Source organism: Trichechus manatus, unplaced genomic scaffold (assembly GCF_000243295.1).
Source record: "Trichechus manatus latirostris isolate Lorelei unplaced genomic scaffold, TriManLat1.0 scaffold00056, whole genome shotgun sequence".
Classification (NCBI taxonomy): domain Eukaryota; kingdom Metazoa; phylum Chordata; class Mammalia; order Sirenia; family Trichechidae; genus Trichechus; species Trichechus manatus.
In genome coordinates, this window is record NW_004443992.1 from 11,244,046 (window position 1) to 11,260,038 (window position 15,993).

The following is a 15,993-nucleotide window of genomic DNA, read 5'->3' on the forward strand; positions in this document are numbered from 1 at the left end:
AACCAATGTCATAAAACAATACGTGTACTGACTGTTTAATGAGAAACTATTTGTTCTGTAAACCTTCATCTAAAGTACAATAAAAAAATTAAAAAAAAAATTCTTTACACTTGCTATATAGTATTCTCAGGAATAAAGACAGAGATTTCAAAACTTAGGTAAAAAACTGTCACACTAATAATTTTTTCCCCAATTTCAGGATGGAAATTTTGTATATTAAGGAAAAAGAAAAAAGGAAGACAAAGAATAATTTGAAATTATTTAATAACTCAGGGTCTGCATCCAGGCCAAAGTCATTTTAGTTTCTTCCTTCTGTGATTCCCACGTAGCTCACAAAACAAACTTAGCTTCCTATGAGCTTAAAACTTAACTAAAAACCAAGGCAAAACAAAACAAATGAGAAAGTAAACAAAAATCTGGGGCCTTACCTTTATTATCAAGCCTGAACCCAGTTTTTACTGGATGAGGTCCAGAGAAGACACATTGCTATTATTTGAAAATGATTCTCTTGCTCTCCAGGAAAAAACCTAACAAACAAAAAACAAAAAACCAACCCTGTTGCTGTCAAGTCAATTCCAACTCATGGAGATCCTACAGGACACACCAGAACTACCCCATAGGGTTTCCAAGGAGTGGCTGGTAGATTTGAACTGCCGACCTTTTGGTTAGCAGCCAAGCTCTTAACCACTGTGCTGCCAGGGCTCCATGCTCTCCAGCAGGAGAGGTAATGTAAATATATGTTTATATACAATCATTCGGTTTTAGTTTAAGCAATATGGTATCTTTAGAAGTTTTTTTTTTTTTTTTCTCCTAAGCTATACTGTTTTCTTAAATCTCCCCTTGTTTGACTAAGCGCTACTCTTCCTTCAATCTCAATTAAAAAGGCACTTCCTCAGAGAGGCATTTCTCTGATTCTCCGATCAAAATTAGAACTTGTTTCAACCCCGCCACCTTTCTTCGAGTAGTACCCTGTTATTTCCATTCCTAGCATGACTTATAGAGAATTACTACATATTTATTTGTTTACTATCCATCTTAAATATAAAAGCTCCTAAAAGGCAGGGACCACATCTGTTTGAGTCATAGTATGTAAATATATTATTTAACAAATTACATATTGTATATGCGTATGCATATGGAGCCCTGGTGGTGGAGTGCTTAAGAGCTTGGCTGCTAACCAAAATGTTGGCAGTTCGAATCCACTAGCTGCTCCTTGAAAACCCTGTGGGCCAGTTGTCCTCTTACAGGGTCACTGTGAGTCAGAGTTATATGTATATATGATAAGCAAGTTTCTGGTTAGGTTTTTCTAGGGCAGTCTTACCTTTTGCCATGTTCTTTCTTTTTGGAAGTGAAGTTCTTTCGTTTTGCTGCAATAGAGGTGCCTTTATGAAGAGAATTTTCCTTTATATTGAAGTATAATTGTTAAGGCAATATATTCTTAAAAATGTCACTTTTGCTTTGTTTTCTTTCTTTTTGTCCAGGAGAAATAAATGATTCGGCTAAGCCTGAGATGTTCACATTTCACAATGGAGGTGTACAAATTATATGCAAACACCCTGAGACTATCCAGCAATTTAAAATGCGGCTGCTGAAGGGGAGGCAAATACTCTGTGAGCTCACCAAAACAAAGGAAAGCGGAAACACGGTGTCCACCGTTAAGAATTTGGAGTTCTGTCAGTTATCCAATAACAGCATCTCACTTTTTCTACGTAACTTGGACAGTTCCCATGCCAGCTACTACTTTTGCGAAATAACAATTTTTGATCCTCCTCCTTATCGGGTAGCGACTCTTAGTGGAGAATATTTGCATGTTTATGGTAAGGCTTTGCTTTTATCTTCCTGATTTAAGAGTGCATACACATTTTAACAATTTTTATCACTAATGAAAATAATTAAACATATAAGCATCTTTTATGTTGGAGGTCTGAGCCCTGGTGGTGCATTGATTAAAGTGCTTGGCTGCTAACCAGAACGTCGGTTGTTCAATCCCACCAGATGCTCCGTGGGAGAAAGATGTGGCAGTCTGCTTCCAAAAAGGTTCACAGCCTTGGAAACCCAAGGAAGAGTTCTACTCTGTCCTATAGGGTCGCTGCAAGCTGCAATTGACTAGACGGCAGTGGGTTTTATGTTGGAGTTCATTTGCGTGCAGTTAAAGGCAATCATTTATGATAAAACTATTCAAGGGACAATTTATTACTATAATTATTGTTAGTAAATAATATCCAGTTTAATCATATAGACTGCTGAGTTAGAAATGTCATGTTGTTTTTAAAACACATATCCCATAAAAATAAAAAAAGAAATTAAGAAAAATATCCAAACCTATGGCTTAATGGTTATTTCCTCTATTCACCTAAGGTTTATAATTTTGGATTTGTGCTGGGATCGTGTAATGGAGTGAGATGATTGAAAATAATAGTTTTAAATTATTACTTTTCCTACTTACTCTTTTGCAAAAAGAGAGACAGAAAATTGCTTTCTATTAACCCCATTTCTAAACATACATGTGCACAGAAGCATATAAAGTAAAAACATAGACTGTTCTAGGTTTTAGTTTCTGAATGCTTGCTATAATACTAGATGATGATGCTAGTTACCGTTTATTGACTATCATTTCTGTAATGAAGAAAATCTCCATTTGATTAAATAACTTTTAAATTTGGTAAAAGAACTTGTGATTTAGTGCTGAAAAAGGAAATGTGAGTCTCAGAGTTTTTTTCTTATCTTTTTCTCCAACCCAGAATCACAGCTTTGCTGCCAACTGAAGCTCTGGTTGCTCATCATAGGTGCAGCTTTTGTTGTACCCTACATTTTTGGATGTGTATTTATTTGTTGGCTTACAAAAAAGGTGAGCAATTTCTATTTTTTCTTGCATCTCCTTACTGAGGAATAGCAATGATTATTTCCTCATTAAAAGTACACATTGCTCTTACCAACGTCATTTGATCACCAGGTAGACAATTCCTTTTCCCTAAGATATACCTACTAATTGACTAATAATTTGGAATGGAAGCTTATTTATTTATTTTATAGATCATTTCACTGCAGAAAGTACTGGATGGCTCACAGCAGGATTCATTACTGTTATTATTTTTAAATGATAAGGAAATTGGGGTCAAGGAAAGACACAAAGCCAGGAGAAAGGTCAAAACATAAAAAGAGATGGCTATAATTTTTAAAACTTATTAAAGGTGGGCTGCAGATTTGAATCTAAGCTTCCTAAGAGTTGGGGCAAAGATGAAAGAATTAGCTGTAAGTTTCACTCAACTGGTAAGATAAAAACAATCAGTGAAAAAGTTTTACAAGCTACCAGTAGCAGCTGAGAAGGAAGTTGCCAATATTTTCACAGGATAAATGATTACACTCCTTGCTTTTAAAGAAAACCACAGGAAAGATACTCAGAAAGATAAAATAGCAATACAACAACAACAATAATCTCTCTGTCCTGGAGGATATTCTTTTTAATTTTTATATTAAACCGAAACCCACCGCTGTCGAGTCGATTCCGACTCACAGGGACTCTGTAAGACAGAGTAGAACTGCCCCATAGGGTTTCCAAGGCTGTAAATCTTTACAAAGAAGACTGCCACGTCTTTCTCCTGAGGAGTGGCTGGTGGTTTTGAACCATCAATCTTTTGGTTAGCAGCCAAACACTTTAACCACTGTGCCACCAGGGCTCCTTTCTTTCATATTATAGGTTCTCAATCAAATAATTTATGTCCATCTGGCATGCTATGCAAATATGCTAATATTCAACTATATCCACGGTGTGGTCATTGGCCAGACAGTGCGTCTATCTGTGCCAAACTCAAATTTGAAAAGAGAGGTAAAGAAAAAAAAAGAGTAAGATAGGGTCCATGACCTAAGTCTATTGGGGAAGGAACAAGAAAGGTAAAAATGTGGAGGAAATTCAGCAGAAAGCTCCTTTTATTTAAAAGTCTTTCCAGAAATGCTCCCCTATTTAGCCTAAAGTCAGGAGCCCAAGTCACATTTTAATGCTTTTGTCACATACTACTTCCAAGAAAGAATAGAAAACAGACAAAAACCAGGAATGGAGACGAGAAAGAGCAGATGACAAACCATATTTCTGGCTTTTTTCTTTCAGAAGTATCAGTCCATTGTGCATGAACCTAATAGTGAATACATGTCCATGGCGGCCGTGAACACAGCTAAAATACCTGGATCCAGAGGTACAGCTCCACTTGGGGGTTTGGTCAACGGTGGGGCAGGAGGAGGGAGTGGTCTTCACATTATGCCTGGGATTTTAATTTTTTAATTTTATTTTAAAGGAAAGGAAAATATCTCTTAGACCTAAAATTTATTTTTTTCTGTGAAAATCTGAATTTTCACTTTAACCAAATTTATGCTTTCTGTGGTACAAGCGAAGAGTAAGTTTGTAAACCATTATTGTATCAAGGCAATTTCTCAGCTGCTGTTTCAAAAATCGTGATGATTCTAAGTCTTACTTGTTGAAAGGTACATTAAGTCAGACAATGAACATTTATTGAGCATCATTTAAGTGAAAACTATTATGGGGGGATGCACATATGTGTGGAGATTTTGGCTGAAACTTGGAAGAGAGATCGGGGCTGGTGGTACCAAGGGGATGAAGAGGAAATTGGTGAAGGTATTTAATTATTTTGATGCATTAGTTTCCTAGGGATGCCATATCAAAATACCACAAGTGGGTGTCTTATAAGAACAGAAATCTATTGTCTCACAGTTTTGGGGGCTGGGAATCCTAGATTAGGGTATCAGAAGGGCCATGCTCTCTTTGAAGATCCTTTCGTGTTTCTCCAGCTTCTGGTAGCCCCTGGTGTTTGCTGGCTTATAGATACTTCTTCACATGGCATTCATCCCTCTGTGTCTCTGTCTGCTCTTTTCTTTTCTAAGGACAGCATGTATATTGAATTAGGATCTACCCTACTTGGTAATGACCTGATGTAAAATTAATTGATAGCATCTTCAAAGACTCTGTTTCCAAATAAGGTCACATTCACAGGTATAGGAGTTAGGACTTCAATCAACATATCTTTTTTGGGAATACAGTTCAATCCATAACATTTGATGTGAAGAGAATGTAAGTTTAGAGAGCTTGGATAACCTCAGTAGTCTTCCAATAAGGTGGAAATTTGAACTTTTCTGTTGAGAGAACTTTTCTGTTGAGTGCTACCAGGTTGAAGAATATCTGAAAAGTCTGAAACACTTGCAGTGGAAAAAAATCTGGAAGTCTTATGTCTTTGGGATTGGAGTGATGTGAGAGAAGTAATGAGGCAGTTGTTGTTGCTAGCTGCCATCTAGTTGATTCCAACTCATGGCGACCCCATGTGTGCAGAGCAGAACTGCTCCATAGGGTTTTCAAGGCTGTGACCCTTTGGAAGCAGATCACCAGGCCTGTTGTCTGAGGTGCCTCTGGGTGGGTTTGAAGTGCCAAACTTTTGGCTAATAGTTGAGTGCTTAACCATTTGCACCACCCAGAGAACGTAACGAGGCAGAGGCCACTATATTTTTGTCACTAGTTAGTGATTACAAGGGACATACATCACTTCCATCATTATGGAACCACAGAATGGAAAGGCACCTCTATGCTCCTTTAGTCCATCCCTCATTATTTAGATGAGAAAAATCGATGCCCAGAGTGTCAAGTGAGTCTTCTCAGTTGCCCAGATGTAATACTAAAGCTTTGACACTAGCCCAGAGCTTGCGTTTCATGACTTTGTTATTGTAAAGATATATTTTCTCTCAACCTCTGTGCTCATAGTAAGGTATTCTGTCTTCATTTGGCTGTAAGAGCCTTAGAAAGGGACTTGGGTTCGGGTAGTTTATTTGGGAGGTGGTCCCAGGAAGAAGGAGTGAGAGAGGAGAGACAGTTAAGACAGGGAGGGAGGAGAGGCAAATGAAGGGTGCATTATATCAAGATCTCAACTCTAGGACACGGGGCTTGGTTTCATTGGGACCTCAGAGACGTGTACAGAATTCATAAATGGGAGGCTTAAGAGCTTCCCAGAATTGTTATTCTGAAGTGTGGGAAGTGTAGCATTTATCCACTGGCTCTGCGCCTCACTGGTTTGGGGTTACAGCTAAGGGCTCTCCTCATCCTTGTGCTGTGCCCTGGGCATGGGATGAGCAGGCCCTCAAGTCATCGGAGAAATCCCTGAGGCAGAAAAGCAAAGAATTGCCCCATGGGGCTCTGGTGGTAGAACTGCCAGTTTGCACAGAACTGGTGGAATCTACTTCACCTGTGGAGCCCAGAATGTATCTTGCAGTTAGTTTTAAACAAATAATAACTGCGAATATGGCCATAGTGTAAGCTTCTTAAAAGTAGAAAAAGTCTCTCTTTTGTGTTCTGAAAGCATTGTGCACAATTCTAAGCTGAGCATAACTCAGCAATTCTGTAAAATATGCTTCCTGAAATTTCTGTATGCTAGGTCCCCAGACAGACGACTCCACAGACTTAGCACACAGTAAGCGCTCAATAGGTGTTTAGTAAATAAATACATAAACGAATACTCCATCTAAGTCAAGTCTTAACTGTATGATTATTACGTGACTAACACTGTGTTGAGCATGCGTGCTGGGAAAGGGGATAGAAGACCCAAGACAGTGTCTGTCTTTGAGCAGTTTGTAATTGCAGTGGGAGAGGTGATATGTTTGCATGGAAGCTGGAGTAGCATGATAGAGTTAAAAGCACACAATTAATTGCAAACAGAAGAGTTCTCATAGTGTCTGTTCCAGGACCCGATAGTGGGCTGGGTAAAACTTCATGGGAAATGTGGAGCTGGTGCTGGGTTTTGAAGCATAAATAAGAGTTTGGATGGTGTGTGCGCGCGCGTGTGTGTGTGTGTGTGTGTGTGTGTGTGAGTGTGTGTGTGTTTATGAAAGGCAGAGAAAAGGGGAAACGCTTTGAAGAGAATTGGCACATGGAGAGCTTTTTAAGTGTTTATTCTAAAATTCTGTTACAGATGTGCCCATTAACCTGGAACTCTCTGGCCCCCAGGCGTGAACCACACTGGCCAGCTCCCTCCAACTTGAAGTGCAAGATTATCTCCTTTCCTGGACCACAGAGTCCGAGTTGACTTGACTACATACATCTCCTGCTGATGTTTTGTCCAGTCTGGACCAGTGACCTTATCAGTCAACAGGGATTTATTTCAGTAGCCTTCCTCTGTACTACTGAGTTCTTGCAAAACAAACACCCTCTTGAAAAGAGCTTTATAGAAAGCCCAGCTCCTGTGAGCTCAGCAAATAGACCTTGTTGGGGAGGAAGCCCTGTCTTCCTCTCTGCTCCTAGCAATGCACCAGCCCATAAAACAAACACATCTACAAACAATTTTTAAAAGATGTCAAGGGTACTGAATCTGCAAAACAAATGGGCAGCCACAGGCCAGTATCTGTCCACATTTCACTAACATGTTACCCTTTCTTTCTGTAGAGATGAGCATTCCTTTTTTAATCAGACTGTAGAGGGAGGTTCTTCAAAACTGTAACTATTTTATTCCCATTTCGTTATGTTTTGTACTGTACTAATCAATAGTTCGCAGTATTCTCTTGTTCAACTTTGGATATTTCCAAACCCCAGTTGACCACCCCACCAACAGTTTGAATACCTTCTCTTGCCCTCAAATTTACTTGCTAAAATACTTGTAAATGACTACTTGATTAACAGAAAAACAAAAAAACCCATTGATTCTGACTCATGGAGACTCCATATATTACAGAATAGAACTGTGCTCCATAAGGTGTTCTTGGCCATAATCTTTACGAAGCCAGATTTCCAGGCCTTTCTTCCATGGCACCACTGGGTGGGTTTGAACGGCCAACCTTTAGGTTAGTACTTGAACACAAACTGTTTGTGCCATCCAGGGACCTGACTACTTGACAGCTACTCTGACTAAGGGAGCTATTTCTACATTTTTTCCCTCTGCTGCTCAATCAAATACCGTAAAATATATACTCTTGCAGCCTAATGGACATAATTTGCCTATATTCTCCCTATAACAGTACATTTGCTCCAGAATGCATCTTTTTCCCCCAAAATTCAGTTAAAAAGGTTTACTTCGGTAAAATTAGTGGCAGGAAACATTGCCCCAAATCAAATACCACTTCATGTCGTTATCCTGTTTTCTATCATTATCTATGTTTTTATGGTGCTGTTAATTACCAGGTAGGCTATTTTTATAGATCAGACTAAAATTGTAAGCAAACAAACAAAACCGTCTTTAACTGTCAGCCATTGTCCCGGGGTAGAGCCAATTATCCAGTTAGTGCAAAAGCTGCACCCACTGGGCGTTACTGCCAAACTACAGCCATGCTGCCTCTGGGCTTGACAGGTCAAAACGGAGACATTCCATCCCCCTGAGCCTGGATCAGCTCTCTGGACTTGGGAGGAATTCCAAGGGCTGAGAGACTCTCCAGAATCAGGGACAATTGGATGATCTTGACCCCAGAGGTTGAAGTCACCCTGGGAACCACAGTAACTTGACCTGCACCCGTGCCTCTAGGATCTGCGAAGAAGCACAGATTACCCAGGGGACCAGGACGATTCCACTTGCCTAGAAACAATTCAGCACAGAAACTGGCCTGAGGCCTTCAAAATAACCTCCCTTTGAATACAATTTGGCTGGAAAGATTCTTAAATACATGTAACTTGATTATTCTTAGTTGGACTATCTTCTTCACTTCCTGTCTGTAGGCCCAAGGTTTCGGAAGTAACTAATGTGTATGCAACATTTTAAACTTTAGGTAAAATGGGGTTATTTAGTAGTTTTAAAATTTGTAGTTGCCTGCCTATAGTTTACTTTAAAAGTGTGCTCCTATGTATCATTATGCGTACCTATATTATTTTAAGTATGTATAATGTGGATTGTACAGTATAGTACTGAATTTCAATTTGAATCAAGTGTGGTGTTCTCTGATTTCAGATGACTTGGACAACTTGTCTGGCTTTGCAGAGGCGTGTAATGGGTAGATCTCGGCTTTCTATGTTGGGGGGATCTGCCTTCATGTGGCATACCTGGCCTGGTTGCCCAAGCTCTGCCCTGCACCTCCCTTAACCCCAAACTGGACATTTCAATCATTAAAGGACAAAATTTCTGTGAAATAAGAACTTTTTGTACAGGAGCCACTTATGAAATAGATTTTAGCAATAATAGTAAGCTAAAGAATAAACGTTTGATATTCAGCATCTGAAAATATCTCACAGTATTTTCTTTGGGGGAGGGAGGGAAACGATTACTTTAGCTAGCAGTTGCAAATTTGACCTTGAATTTTAAGGTAGGTACATTGCTTGGAACAGTTGTGTTTCTATTTGTCCTTTCCTTTCCTTTCTCCTCCCCTACCTTCATTCTTTCCTTCCTTCAAAAAAATGCTTGAACAAACACAACCTTACAAAAAGTTGAAACTACAGCGAAAAGACTGATCATTTCCTGAGTAAGTTTCTGACCAAATGCCCTATCACCTCTGAATACTTTAGTATGTATTTTCTACAAACAAGAACACTCTCCTCCATAACCGCAATACAGCCATCAATACCAGAAAATGAACATTGTTACACTGTTACCATCTAATCCTCAGACCCCGTTTAAGTTTTTCCAGTTGTTCCAATAACGCACTTTATAGCAAAAGATTCCGTTCAGAATCTTCCCTGCGATTTAGTTGTTACGTCTCTAGTGTCCTTCAGTCTGGACAGTACCTCAGTCTAGACTTTCAAGACCTTGGCACTTTGAAGATTATATGTCAGTTATTTTGTAGAATGTCCCTCTATTTGGGTATTCTGGTGTTTTTTCATGATTAAAATCAGGTTATTTATTTTTGACAGAAATACACAGAAGTGATGCTGTGTTCTTTTCATTGAATCTTATTAGGAGCATTCTAGGAAACATTCTTTTCCCACTGTGTTTGATTTCTAGCTAATAACATTGTCTACAGCATTACGCCTTGAGTCTCAAAAGAAAGTCACTTAGAGACTGAGGCCTTTATTGGGGGGTTCCTCTATAACCTTTCCTTTCATTCTCAACCGGGGTTTCCTATACTTAGGATGTCCCACCTCCTTCTCTAAGTCTCTTTTTCTGAAACTCTACATAACTTCCTTGAGAAAACTCTAGTTATTATCTCATTTAGATTCTTTCCTTATCCAGTGGACCGTGTTCCAAGTCCAAGTCCTGCAGTCATGAGTGGAGTTTTGGGTTGAAGCTCATTACTCTTAGTTGTGTAGGTGCTGGCGTGGAGGAAGGGCAGGGAGTTTGGGCTTCAGTCCTGTGGGTAATGATGAACTCAAGTTCTTCAATTCCACTTTCCTTTTCATTGCTCCCACTGAAAGAAGCTGTGGACCTATTGGCTTCCTTACTACTTGGTGTATTAGAGTAAGCACATCCCTGAACAATAAACTATACTTGGGAGCCAGTACAGCCTGAACCCGTGTTAAGAAAAAACTATTGCCTCACTTAGCCAGGAGGCTGCCCGGCCCTTGGTGCCACTGGATCCCAATCACTGTGAAATAAAGGTTTTTCTTCCTTCTTCTGGCAGGGCCTGCCAGAATCCTAAAAGAAGTTGACATTAGCTTTTAATGGCTGTTCACTAATAATGTGGGATGTGGGCTAGACTTAATTAAATTATTTTGGGTCAGAGTTTTCCCTCTAATGGAAATCAGGGTGGGGATCATTTATTTTCCTCTATCCCATGATCTATATTGAATGCTATTGTGTCAGAATTTATTTCTTAGCAACAGCCAAGAAAAATGGTTACTTCTGGGAAGCACTCCTCTTTTAACATTCAAAAAAAAAAAACAAAACCCCAGGTGAATGAACATGAGTAATATGGGAACCATTAACTATCTTCCAGTCCAATCTTGGATCTAGTCTAACATTCCCCAAACAGTGCGTTAAGAGTGCATCCTATTGGTATATGAGGAGCAAAGGAGTGATTTAAAATAATCAAATGCCTCCCTACCCTTCCCTTCCCTGCCTAGCCCCACTCTCTCATCCTAAAGGAGCAATTACTTTGGGCTGAATTGTGGATTTAAAGCAAAATGTTTCAGAAATCTGAGAGTCCAGATTTTCAAAATGCCTAGAATAGTCAGTTGTATGTGAAATATCAAATTTGATTACAAGGAAAAGTATTTATAAGGCTCAGCAGAATAAAGCCCCCTCAGCCATAGACTGTTAACGCTGGAGAGAATCCCAACAATCTCCAGTCTAACTTCCTAGCTGGTCCAAAGAAGTGAAATGATTTACCCATGGTTACATACCCAGTGAGCATGAGTAGCAGAGCAGAAACTATACCTCCTATCTCTGACCCCATTGCTTATCTCTTCTCCACTTGCTTTATCTTACCCAATCTAACTTCACATATCCTATATTCTTTCCCTAAACAACAGGATTCATTCTCCCCTCTTACCTCCCATCCTCTTCCACTCACAGGCGAGACTGTGAAGAGGATAAAGGAGTTGGAGGAAAGGTTCTGAGTGGGCAGTGAGTAGAGGAGGGCCAGCCTTTAGCTAAGCTGTGGGAAAAGAAGCTTCGCTCTCTTCACCAAGACTTGTCCCCACCGCCCCGAGCCAGTGTTCTCCCAACTCTCTACTCTGCCTCTGACCCCAATGGCAATGGAGCTAACCCCTTTCCTTATCCAAGATCTAACCACACATGAAAAGCTCTGGCCAACAACAATTTTGGGAATGAAAGGGTCAGTGGGAATAAAAGCTGGATCCCTGAGTTCTGAGACTCAGATCCTAACCTTTTGCTCCCTAGAGTACTTGCAGCTGTAATACTCCACTGTCTCTCATTAAGACCAAAGAGTCATGCCATTTATCTCATGATCACTCCAGTAAGAAATAACTTGCTACTAACCACTCTTTCTAGGGTTTCTTCCGGTAAGCACTTGCAGTAAGAGAAGTGGTTTCTGTCAATCACCAGATTTTCAGAGCTCTACTGCAACCTTATCAGAATCTATATTTTACTCTGCTACCAGAACTCTAGCTAGTGTAATCCCCTTACATAAAACGGCCCATATTCAGACTCTGGGCTGTCCACTAGTTTGGACCGGCTTCTAGCACAGGAAATTGTAGTGTCTAAATATCACACTTGGTGCGGCACTAGGGCACTAGAAAAACAAGGCTTGAAGGGGAGGGGAAATGGAAAGAAGACCTCCTGACTGGTACTGTAACCACTGTAAATTTCTAAACGTTCTAAGGAGACTACACCGTCTCAAATACCTCTTTCTGGGAGAAGAGATAGGATACAGGTGGATTTTCCCTGAGATGTCATATTAACCTCTTATGAGAAACTGATATATTCTGAGAAGAGAATGAGATTTCTGCCAGTTGTGAATTTAGATAATTGATGTCAGTGTATTGGCATCCTGGCAAGACTAAAATCGAGACTGTCTTCTCTCTGACTACCCTTCTTCCTTCACTACCACTGATTCACTGCCATATCATTGGCCACATTACTGTGTTATGTCCAGGGAACAGTTTTGCCTGGAATGATCTCTTTAGGGGCTGGGGGCTTGTCTTGTTTTCTAAGTTTCATGGGTGTAGGGCTACTGCTGTGATCATCTTTGTGTGTCTTTGGATTCTTTTAATATGAGGGAACAAAAGACAACACTTAGACTCTACCAGATATCTGAGCTTAAGCAGAATAAGATTTGGGGGAGGAAGAATTAAGGACTTGAATTTTTTCACACTTTAAATTATTTGGACTTTAATTTGCAAGAGAATTTAATCTTTGAACTTCAATTTCTTCTGGGAATTTCACAATGGAAGGGAGCTTATATGCAAATTTCAGGCATCTTTATGTTGTTGGAAATTTATTATTGGAGTATGTTAGTGTTGCCATTTAATCATATTGCATAACCTCTGGTGAGCTATATTGGGCAGTGTAGTTGGGCATAATTTGGTTTGGGAAATAGAAGAGGGAGCAAATTCACGTCCTTAGATACAGTCTGGACTTGTAGTTAATCTAATTAATGTACTGTCTGGGAGTAATTTTATGCTCCCCACGTGTAGTCACCAGAAGATACCAAAGGAGCCATAGGTGGTATTGATGCAGCCATGAAGATGGGAGCAGAACTGTCCTGATGAACAGCTGATCTTCTCCCTTGTATCACACTCTTGGTTGATCATATTCTTTATGGTTAAGCCCAAGGGATAAGAGGAAAAAAAGATGGGAAATGATTAGGGAAACCCTCTCCCTCTATTTGTTTTCTTACATGAGGGTCCTAGCCTAACACACTGGTCTTTACACGTACTTTTTGCTCCACCCTGATTGCCATCGAGTCAATTCCAACTCATAGTGACCCTATAGGACAGAGCAGAACTGCCCAACAGGGTTTCCAAGGAGCGGCTGGTAGATTCAAACTGTTGACATTTTTGGTTGGCAGCTGAGCTCTTAACCACTGTGGTTAATTGGTCCATGTTTATTGACTTGATAGAGCTGATCAGTACAAAGGTCAATCACTGGGATATTGATCTCTATTATTTTCTGTCCATTTTGGATCCATGTGAAGCAGAGATCCTGGGTAGTGTTTCATTTTGCATACTTAAGTTTTCCTCATAGATACCTTGTCCCAGTTTTCTGACTGAGACTGGCAAGGTGGTGTTCTCCTTTTCTTCAATAAGTTTAATGAACTTGGCTTTGCTTAACAGGTTTTTCTGGTGGTCTTCTGGAGAGTTGACAGTTGAAAGATATTATTCTTTCCAGGAAAATAGAGACAAGGTAATCTGCTGAGGTTTTAGAAAGCCTGGAACTTCAGAGAAGGGAAAAAATTTGGAAAATATTCTTTGGGCAATGTGATAAGGCATAAACAAACGAACAAAAAAACCCAAGCACATTGTCATTGAGTTTATTCTGAATTGTGATATCCCCATGTGGTACAGAATGGAACTGTGCTCCATAGAGTTTTCTAGTCTGTAATCTTTAAGGAAACAGATTGCCAGGCCCTTCTTCTGTGGTGCTGCTGGGTGGGTTTGAATCACCAATCTTTAGGTTAGTAGTTGAGTGCAAACAGCTTATACCACCCAGTGACCCCTTGTGATAAGGAATAGACTCTAAGAAGCACATTTTCTGTCTTGATTTGGAGCTTTGCAGAGAGAGGTATTCTCCTGGGGAGGGGGGAGAGTCCTACAAACTTGGACTCAGATGGCATGATATAGAACAGTCAGGGTTGGTGGCTACTCTCTTGACCTTGGAGTTAGTCTTCCAGGAAGTCCTTATCCCTCTGATGGAACAGCTTGGGCTCTGGTGGAAGCAGGGCTTCCAACAAGTTAGCTAGGTTTGAACTCCTGCTGAAAATTTGCATTTCTAACAAGTCCGCAGGTGATGCTAATGTGCTGGGCAGGGAACAATTCTGAGAACCACTAATAGAGACAAACCAAAACCAAACCCACTGCCATCAAGTCGATTCCGACTCGTAGCGACCCAATAGGGTTTCCAAGGCTGTAAATGTCTGCGAAAGCAGACTGCCCCATCTTTCTCCCACAGAGCCTTTCAAACCACTGACTTTTGATCGCTTTAACCACTGCATCACTAGAGCTCCTTACTAGTAGAGCAATGGTTCTCAAAATTTATTATACATAAAAATCACCTGGGGATCTTGTTGAACTCGATTCAGCGTATCTTGGGTGGAAATGCAAATTCTCATCAGGGTTGGAAGCTCTGGGTGGAAGTGGAGTCCCTGATATTTGCTGTGGCTCCAGTTCTCAGATGCCCCTTGTTTATTCGGCTCCGAGACAGCTCTCTTGGTTTCCGCGCATTCTCATCTCTGCTTTCCTCCATTCTCCTGGGCTTCTCATCTCACTTCACCAATCTCTGCTGCTCTTAGGCTCAGCAAGAGAAGCTTGGAGTCACAGAAAGCTTTTATCTGCTTCCTTGTGTAAAATATATCAGTAGAAGTTTGAAATAATAATTCAAATAATCCCAGAGATACCACAAACACCATTATATGTGAGATGAACTTTGGTATGTTCAAATAGATATACCTTGAGAAGAAATGTAATCATTCTCCTGCCTTCTATTCCTTTTTTTTTTTTTAATTCATTTTTATTTTTTATTGTGGTAAATATATACACGTATGTGAAGGAGCCCTGGTGACGTAGTGGTTAAGCCCTCGGCTGCTAACTGAAATGTCGGTAGTTCGAACCCATCAGCTGGTCTTTGGGAGAAAGATATGGCAGCCTGCTTCTGTAAAGATTATAGTCTTGGAGACCCTATGGGGCAGTTCTGCTCTGTCCTGTAGGGTTGCTATGAGTTGAAATCAACTCCACCGCCGTGGGTTTGGTTTTGGTTAACACATTTTCCAATTCAACGTTTTTTACAAGTACAATTCAGGGACATTAATTATATTCATCATGTTGCACAACCATTATCACTATCAGTTTCCATATTTTTCCATCACCCTTGACAGAAACTCAGTGCCCCCACCCCCCACCCAGCTATGGCTCCCTGACTTCTTAAAATATGCAGAGATGGGTGTTTCGTGTATACATAATCATTTTTTTTCAGTAGTTCTTACTAGAATGTATTTCTTATTTGTTAAAATTTAAACCAATTTCTTCTGGCCGTTAATAAAAATAGCCCAGACTAACTCACACTGAATGTTTGCTGGCACAAGTACATCAAGCCTCTGCTGAGATCATGTTACACCCTTAAAGATGGTTAGTAAACCTCTTCCTACCTTCTGAGCCAAATGAACCTAATTTTCCCCCTTATCTGATTTCCAATAGACAGTTTCAATCTCTCTATTTTTTAAATGCATTATTGGTAAAGCCTAGGGTGGGGCATTAATTAAGCAAAGCTCAACCCACAAAAGATTCTTAACTCAAATAGCCAGCCTCTGAGTGTTTAAACTTTTGAAGTTTTGGCTTATTTGAAGTCATTTGGGTTTTTCCCTCGTTTCATTATCTTCATCGCCAACAGTGCTTGAAGGCACTGAATACTACAATTTCAAGCACCCCACCCTATTGAAGCTCTCCCCTGTTGTGGTCTTGAAGAGCACCTGCAG

At 40.1% G+C, this 15,993-nt stretch overlaps 1 protein-coding gene across 3 annotated transcripts in view; it reads left to right on the top strand.

The window, feature by feature from the left end:
* The window catches only part of ICOS (inducible T cell costimulator), a 104,607-nt gene that overhangs the window by 13,486 nt on the left and 75,128 nt on the right, over positions 1 to 15,993 (top strand). For 2 of the 3 annotated variants that reach the window (XR_002824420.1, XM_023733014.1), the window contains exons 2-4: positions 1,482 to 1,817; positions 2,742 to 2,848; positions 4,106 to 4,190. Coding sequence is in view for 2 of the 3 variants with exons in the window: in XM_023733014.1 (XP_023588782.1) it covers positions 1,482 to 1,817; positions 2,742 to 2,848; positions 4,106 to 4,190 (528 nt within the window). In the remaining variant the exon portion in view is untranslated. Of the gene's footprint in view, positions 1 to 1,481; positions 1,818 to 2,741; positions 2,849 to 4,105; positions 4,191 to 6,962; positions 14,431 to 15,993 lie in introns of those variants that run through there. The other variant, XM_012556046.2, reaches the window with a different exon arrangement.